Raw genomic sequence first — 8963 nt, 5'->3', positions numbered from 1 at the left:
AGCAGGAAGATTTCCAGTCATACATATCGGCATAATCAGGAGAAAATAGAGGCGCTGATGTGCTGGACATGGAAGATAGAGATGCAAGCCTAAAAGTCCAAGCCGCCTCCAAGGAAAACATGTCCATGTTAGCCAGGAGTCAAACAAGATTATCCCGAGCATACACCCACCACAATAACAATTGGCCTCTGACGCAACAAATCTCCATGGTTTTTCAGAATCGACATCTATAAATAGAGTCGATTGTAGCTTTGGCCAGCAACAACCACAGAAGAAACCATCAGCAGTCTACCAGTATATATAGGAGACTAGCGAGAAGCTTTGCTCGAGAAGTTGTTTAGAAGCAACGATGAAGAACACCAAGCTCGTGGCGATCCTTGTTCTCCAGGCCGTCCTGGTCATGGGAATCCTCTCCCACGTGAACGGTACGTAGCTAGCCGATGGTTATCGCCGTCTTAATCATCTCTGTTCCGCTACAAAGTACGTACGATCGCCCTATGGTTACCACTTACCAGTGACGATTGACTGATCTGATTCCACGCTTATTTCCTGCGAGCAGCCCAATTCCCCAAGTGCTGCGACAACTGCAGGTTCTTCTCCGGGGCGGTAGTCTGTGACGACGCAGGTCCCCAGTGCCGCGAAGGCTGCGTGAACTGCCGCGTGGTGCAGGCGACCCCTCCGATGACGTTCCGGTGCGCGGACGCGCGCGGCGACGACGGCACGCCATGCCCGCCCTGCAACAAGTAGTGATCGTTCTTATCTATACTACTATCGTGAGATGTTCCCCTAAAAATAAAAGCTGAGCTGAGATTAGATGAGCAGAACCGTCGAGCTTGTGCTTGCAACAATAACACGCCGTTGTTGATGTAGTCATTAGTCGTCACGCTTGTTATTCATCTTTTTCTCGAGTTGTTGCTCACTGAATAAACACATGCATGTACCCATTTATGCATCTCTGCTCAATCAAAATAAATACCATATCACTTGTGCATGCAGTACTATATTTTTGTTATATATGCCCAATTTGACCCCTCTGTTAAAGTCGATCGATTAGCCTCTACTACTCCATTTACCCACTGCCAGCGGGCCGGGTCTTCAAAGTTCAAACCGACGTGCTCAAGCTATGCACGCTTGTCACGGTCGATGTCAGTGAAGTATAGCAACCGTTAAGGGAGGTAATTTTACCCACAAGTATGGGTACCTGTAGATACCGATTTGTGTCCGTACACAGCTGAATAGTTTTGCTAGCTGGCAAAGCTTCTCGTGGATCACGAGCTAGCGCCACACTAGTAGTAACTGTGTCTGAGCCGAGCACCGTACGAAGTCTGTAATTGAAATGTAGCACCGACAGCAACTTATGATATGCACGCATCAGTCATCACACACGTTGCCTGGATAAGCATCTCGTGAGATCTTGTTTTGCCGGTCGCTAGTATGCAAATATGTTCGATCTCTCTATGATGTATACTCAGTAACAGTTTGAGTAAAAAACTTTGTAAATCCCACAACATAGATGGACACAGGGGAAGTTGGGAACACCGTGCTACTTAGGTGCTCACATCACAGTAGATCAAGCTTGAAAAACTCGACTTTGTTCGTGATTGTGTGTCCTTTCCTTATGATTGCCCTGATGGCTCTATGTGTGAACAAACAGCAGCAGGTCCCTCCATCGTTGTCGCGTCAGCACTGCCACGTGAAGAGGAGGACCCGCCATTAGTAGTGATCTGTCCCCTCTAGACAAGTCCATGTCATATGTCGAAACACATTATACTCCAACCACCATGTCCTCAACGACTCAAATCAAAATTATAATTGATTGATGTCATAGCGGAAATTGGCATGTCTCCAACATCGCCGCCTAGATGCACAGTTTTGCAGCAAAACAAAGCATTTCACAGGTGCAGAGGTGAAAGGGGTACTTCTTTGCCTGAAAAGCAACGATAAATAGTAGCAGCGCGCTTCCAGTGATCCTGGTTACCCAAGCCTTCCTGGTCACTTTTTTTTTTTTTTTTTTTTTGTATATATCACAAGTCGTCCCTGGTTACTTGAACCTGAGAGGGCAACGCGAGAAAGTGGCTGCCAGGAGTGCGTACGTTGAGGTTCAGAGTACGCTGTCAAGAAGTATGGGTGAGAGAGACAACATGCACACTGAGATGTGCGTAGAAATTGCTCTTGCATGCCGCTCACCGTGTAGCAGGCTAGCAGCACTTACCGGCGCGTTTGGTAAGCTGCATGCTCCTTGACTCGTATTGGTCCAGTTTTTTTTTTGGCCCGTTTGATTTCCTGGTCCACGCCGCGTTGTTTCAGGAACCGGTTCTCAAAGCACCCTCGGGTCAGGTCCTGGAGGAACACCCGGTTCAACCGTTTCTAGCGAGCCACCCTGTTTCCGCAGAAGTGAAGAACGCGACGTCCTCACAGAGCCACCGCGGGATATGGCGGGAGCTCGCGCGGAACGGCAAAATCTCGGCGCCATGAATTCGGTCACCGCGCTTGAATTTTCGCCACCGTATATAGGGGCGGCTCTCTCACCGGCAAATCCAAATCCCCCATTTCCCCCCATTTCAAGCTCATCCAGCATCCCCGATCTAGCGACATGGCCGACTCTACCTCACCCGCACGGTCGGCGAGGCTTGCGGTGGCGACAACGGCTGTGGCGGCGGCTACTAGCCACCGAGGATGGTCGTCTTCTTCGTGTGCGTCGATGACTTCGGTTGTGGTAAGCTTCTGCAAACCCTAGCCTTAGATCTAGATCTTATGTGTACACATCCGGGTCTGAACGAATCCATTCTAGCACATTCCTTCATCGCCGGTGGAGGTTGTGGAGGTTTTCCAGGTTCCATGTGACTCTACGACGGGGACGGTGGTGCTGCCTGCATCTTCCACTGGGACGGTGGTGCTTGCTGCTTCTCCGCCAGGGTCCCCTGCTTCCCCTACCTCGGTGCTGCGTGTGGATCCTTTGACTGTAAGGCCGATCTTACCTACCTCGTTGTTCTTTCATGTGGTACTGGTAGTTTATAGATCTGCTAGCGCTTAATGATTTCCATGTGGTAGTTCATTGATCTGATAGTGCTTAAGGATTTCCATGTGGTAGTTCATTGATCTGATAGTGTTTATCATGTAGGCTATCATATCTTTGGGCTCCCCTGATTTTTCTGCGGCAAGTGTGAATGCTCAACCATCTTTGATAGCAAGCAAACCAGCCATGGTTTGGAAACCTGAGCTATGAGAGTTTGTGCTGAATAGGTTGGTTCAGCTCGTCCGTAGCGGTGTCTGCTTCAACATGGGATTCAAGGAGCAGCAGATGAAGAAGGTAGCCGCGGATGTTCTTGCATTCGCCGGCGTACATGTCACCACTCTTCAGCTGTACAACCACATCAGAAACTGGAGGACGAAGTGGAGCGTCATCACGAAGATAAAATCCGATCTCATTCACGACTGGAGTGAAGATGGCTGCTACTTCTACGGCGGTGACGAAGGGGCGGCGGACAAGTACATCCAGGTACGGATCCTCATCGATCTGAAAGTATATACATGTCAATGTCGTCCGCACTAACAAGTGTTCCTTGTCGATTGCAGCGGTACCCGAAGCACCGTCAGTACGTCGGCACCCCGATCACCAACTATGCTCAGATGAAGACGATCTTCACTCCCCGGTTCGTCTGCAAGGCGCAGCTGTTCCAGCCTAACTTCACTACAAGGAAAAGGCCTACCGCCGGCGAACCTAAAAGGCCCATTGCCGGCGCACCACGAGCCCGCCGGTGCGAACGGGCCGGTGATAACTGGCCACTGCCGGCGCACCGAGCAAGTGCGCCGGCGATAGGACGGATACTGCCGGCGCGCCATCGACGCTTCGCCGGCAAAGGACAAGTTCCACCGGCGCACCAGCTGCTGCGCCGGCAGTAGTGCTTCCAGCACTGGCGCATGCCACGTGCGCCGGCAGTAGGTCATTTAGGTGCGCCGGCAATAAATTCGAAAATTCTTTTTTCAGCTTTTTTGCAGCATATTAGAATACATATTTGACAGCAGATATATATTTACAACACAGTTCATATTTGTACAGCAGCACATGCAATATGAGAAGCACATAGAGAGTCAAGTATCATTTCGGTATCAATACACAAATACACAAGTCTCGTTCCGGAATGTTGATTCATACAACACATGTGCATATGCAACACCGAACGACGAAGTTTCACAAAGTTAGAAGTCTCGGTACATAGTCGTCACAAGTATCATCATACACCTCACAATGTAGGTCCTAACCTAAACTACAATCACATAGAACATGACCAACATGGTCATGATGACCATCATCACGAAGGCCATGGTCTTCATCCGGTTCCTCCTCATGTCCCTCATCTCTCCCGCTACATAACGGGCGTATCTTCCTTCCGCCTCCACCCTAGTGGGGTATCCCTTGTAGCTGTTGCCGCTGAAACGGTGCACCTGTCTCCGACAGTCCTCCCAGTCATCGTAGACTCCAGGAACCCTCCCCTTGTACACGACATATGTCGTCGGCATCTCCATGCACAAGACAAGTTAAACGTTAGTACCAATGCAATGAACAAGTGCCAACTCAAATAAGAGACAAGTAGTACGAACTAAATAGCATGTGCCTCATACTTTGTTGGTCGAAATAAATAATAACATACAGGGATGGGGTCAGCGAGGCTAGGTAGGATGCACAATAGATTGATATTTGTGGCCATCACACCAAGCCTCACTCTCCCCACCCCGGAGTGTACAAGTGACCGAACATTTTAATCATCGGCCAATGCAATTAAGAAGTGCGAACTCAAATAAAAGACAAGTAGTACGAATTAAATAGCGTGCCTCATACTTTGTCGGTCGAAACACATATTAACATCCAGGGATGGAGTCAGTGAGGCTAGGTAGGATGCACAATAGATTGATACTTGTGGCCATCGCACCAAGGCTCACTGGCTCCACCAACGAGTGTACGAGTGACCGAACATTCTAATCATCGGTGAACTCCCAATACGAGGCAAGTAGGGGTCGAGTAAATGCAAATAATTATTAAGGTATCTACGCCATAATCTTGAAATATATAGCAAAGTAAATGAAACTATAGACACATGTTCACATGCACATCCATACAACTAAATAAAAGCAACAAGTTGATTCTATGGGAATATGTAGCAATTATTACAATACGGAAGTTCAAGGACATATCGTTCAAGCTTTAGCAATAGTGTTCCCGTCGTAGGATCAGGTTGTACGCCTAGGGGGAATGGACGGCAGCCCTCAAGCGAGTTGAACGGCCTCTCATCACGCGACATCTCCAAGCGGAGTTCTATCTCGTCATTAGGTGGTAGACCGTAGCCGTAGAAGAACTCGCTGATGTCTACGGGTGCTTCTATTCTTGTAGACAGTGTTGGGCCTCCAAGAGCAGAGGTTTGTAGAACAGCAGCAAGTTTCCCTTAAGTGGATCACCCAAGGTTTATCGAACTCAGGGAGGAAGAGGTCAAAGATATCCCTCTCATGCAACCCTGCAACCACAAAGCAAGAAGTCTCTTGTGTCCCCAACACACCTAATAGGTGCACTAGTTCGGCGAAGAGATAGTGAAATACAGGTGGTATGAATAAGTATGAGCAGTAGTAACGGCAGCAGTAGTAACGCAGTAAAACAGTAAACAAGCGATAGCAGTATTTAGGAACAAGGCCTAGGGATTAGACTTTCACTAGTGGACACTCTCAACTTTGATCACATAACAGAATAGATAAATGCATACTCTACACTCTTGTTGGATGATGAACACCATTGCGTAGGATTACACGAACCCTCAATGCCGGAGTTAACAAGCTCCACAATTCAATGTTCATATTTAAATAACCTTAGAGTGCAAGATAGATCAACATAACCAAATAGATCACATCAATACCATCATAGTAATAGTTAACTTCACAATCCATAAGAGATCACGATCATAAACTACGCCAAGAACTACATGATGCACACCCTGTCCACTTTACACCATGCAGGAGGAATAGAATACTTTAATAACATCACTAGAGTAGCACATAGATGAATTGTGATACAAAACACATTGCAATCATAAAGAGATATAAATAAGCACTTCACTACGCCATTCATAACATGTGAATAAGTATTCCGTGAAATATAGCCTAAGAGACCCACACGGTGCACACACTCGTCACCTTTACACACGTGGGACAAGGAGTCTCCGGAGATCACATAAGTAAAACCCACTTGACTAGCATAATGACATCTAGATTACAAGCATCATCATATGAATCTCAATCATGTAAGGCAGCTCATGAGATTATTGTATTGAAGCACATAGGAGAGAGATTAACCACATAGCTACCGGTACAGCCCCGAGCCTCGATGGAGAACTACTCCCTCCTCATGGGAGGCAGCAGCGTTGATGAAGATGGCGGTGGTGTCGATGGAGAAGCCTTCCGGGGCACTTCCCCGTCCCGGCGGCGTGCCGGAACGGAGACTCCTGTCCCCCGCATCTTGGCTTCGCGATGGCGGCGGCTCCGGAAGGTTTCTCGTACCGTGGCTTTTCCGTCTCGAGGTTTTAGGTCTGGGACCTTTATATAGGCGAAGAGGCGGCGTCAGAAGGTCGAAGGGGCGACGACACCATAGGGCCGCGCGGCCAGGGGGTGGGCCGCGCCAACCTATCATCTGGGGGCCCTGTGGCCCCCCTCTGGCGGCTCTCGGGTGTTCTGGATGCTTCCGGGCAGAATAGGAACCTGGGCGTTGATTTCGTCCAATTCCGAGAATATTTCGTTACTAGGATTTCTGAAACCAAAAACAGCAGAAAACGACGAACTAGCCTTTCGGCATCTCGTCAATAGGTTAGTTCCGTAAAATGCACGAATATGACATAAAGTGTGCATAAAACATGTAGATATCATCAATAATGTGGCATGGAACATAAGAAATTATCGATACGTCGGAGACGTATCAGCATCCCCAAGCTTAGTTTCGCTCGTCCCGAGCAGGTAAACGATAAACAAAGATAATTTCTGGAGTGACATGCCATCATAAACTTGATCATATTGTAAACATTTGTAATGAATGCAGCGATCAAAACAATGGTAATGACATGAGTAAACAATCGAATCATAAAGCAATGACTTTTCATGAATAGCACTTTCAAGACAGGCATCAATAAGTCTTGCATAAGAGTTAACTCATAAAGCAATAATTTAAAGTAAAGACATTGAAGCAACACAATGGAAGATTAAGTTTCAGCGGTTGCTTTCAACTTGTAACATGTATATCTCATGGATAATTGTCAATGCAAAGCAATATAACAAGTGCAATAAGCAAGTATGTAAGAATCAATGCACAGTTCACACAAGTGTTTGCTTCTTGAGGTGGAGAGAAATAGGTGAACTGACTCAACATAAAAGTAAAAGAAAGGTCCTTCAAAGAGGAAAGCATCGATTGCTATATTTGTGCTAGAGCTTTTATTTTGAAAACATAAAGAGAGCATAAAAGTAAAATTTTGAGAGGTGTTTGTTGTTGTCAACGAATGGTAGTGGGCACTCTAACTACGTCATCAACCAGACTTTCAAGAGCGGCTCCCATGAAGGACGTTATCTCTATACCAGCAAGGTAGATCATCCCTCTTCTCTTTTGTTTACACATGTACTTTAGTTTAGTTTTTCTTTATTTATGGATGACACTCCTCCCAACCTTTTGCTTACACAAGCCATGGCTAACCGAATCCTCGGGTGCCTTCCAACAATCACATACCATGAAGGAGTGTCTATTTGCAAAATTAAGTTGCTTACTGATAAATCAGAGCAAAACATGTGAAGAGAATTATTAATGCAAGTTAATTAATCGGGGCTGGGAACCCCATTGCCAGCTCTTTTTGCAAAATTATTGGATAAGCGGATGAAGCCACTAGTCCATTGTGAAAGTCTCGTCGAAGTAAATGACAAGATCGAAAGATAAAACACCACATACTTCCTCATGAGCTATAAAACATTGACACAAATCAGAGGTGATAAATTTTGAATTGTTTAAAGGTAGCACTCAAGCAATTTACTTTGGAATGGCGGAGAAATACCATGTAGTAGGTAGGTATGGTGGACACAAATGGCATAGTGGTTGGCTCAAGGATTTTGGATGCATGAGAAGTATTCCCTCTCGATACAAGGCTTAGGCTAGCAAGGTTATTTGAAACAAACACAAGGATGAACCGGTGCAGCAAAACTCACATAAAAGACATATTGTAAACATTATAAGACTCTACACCGTCTTCCTTGTTGTTCAAACTCTTTACTAGAAATTATCTAGACTTTAGAGAGACCAATTATGCAAACCAAATTTTAGCAAGCTCTATGTATTTCTTCATTAATAGGTGCAAAGTATATGATGCAAGAGCTTAAACATGAGCACAACAATTGCCAAGTATCACATTATTCAAGACATTCTACCAATTACTACATGTAGCATTTTCCGTTTCCAACCATATAACAATTAACGAAGCAGTTTCACCTTCGCCATGAATATTATGAGCTAAGAACACATGTGTTCATATGAACCAGCGGAGCGTGTCTCTCTCCCACACAAGTATGTATTTATTCAGAGAATGAAAATAACAAAACAAAAATAAAAGCACACAGACGCTCCAAGTAAAGTACATAAGATGTGACCGAATAAAAATATAGTTTCAAGAGAAGGAACCTGATAATTTGTCGATGAAGAAGGGGATGCCTTGGGCATCCCCAAGCTTAGACGCTTGAGTCTTCTTGAAATATGCAGGGGTGAACCACCGGGGCATCCCCAAGCTTAGAGCTTTCACTCTTCTTGATCATAGTATTGTAGGATAACGTTGCATAGAAAACAAAAAATTTCCTACCGCGAACACGCAATCCAAGCCAAGATGCAATCTAGAAGACGGTAGCAACGAGGGGGTATCGAGTCTCACCCTTGAAGAGATTCCAAAGCCTACAAG

General features: G+C 46.0%; 1 protein-coding gene across 1 annotated transcript; it reads left to right on the top strand.

Moving 5' to 3' along the window:
• The first annotated feature begins 249 nt into the window (after nucleotides 1–249).
• LOC124646511 (Bowman-Birk type proteinase inhibitor B5-like) lies at nucleotides 250–995 on the top strand. Its single transcript, XM_047186617.1, has 2 exons — nucleotides 250–425; nucleotides 560–995. The coding sequence occupies exons 1-2, from the start codon at nucleotides 350–352 to the stop codon at nucleotides 745–747; spliced, it is 264 nt and encodes an 87-aa protein (XP_047042573.1). The 5' UTR covers nucleotides 250–349; the 3' UTR covers nucleotides 748–995.
• The last annotated feature ends 7968 nt before the right edge of the window (nucleotides 996–8963 follow it).

Source organism: Lolium rigidum, chromosome 4 (assembly GCF_022539505.1).
Source record: "Lolium rigidum isolate FL_2022 chromosome 4, APGP_CSIRO_Lrig_0.1, whole genome shotgun sequence".
NCBI classification, from domain to species: Eukaryota; Viridiplantae; Streptophyta; class Magnoliopsida; order Poales; family Poaceae; genus Lolium; species Lolium rigidum.
This window is presented reverse-complemented; position numbering and strand designations above follow the sequence as displayed.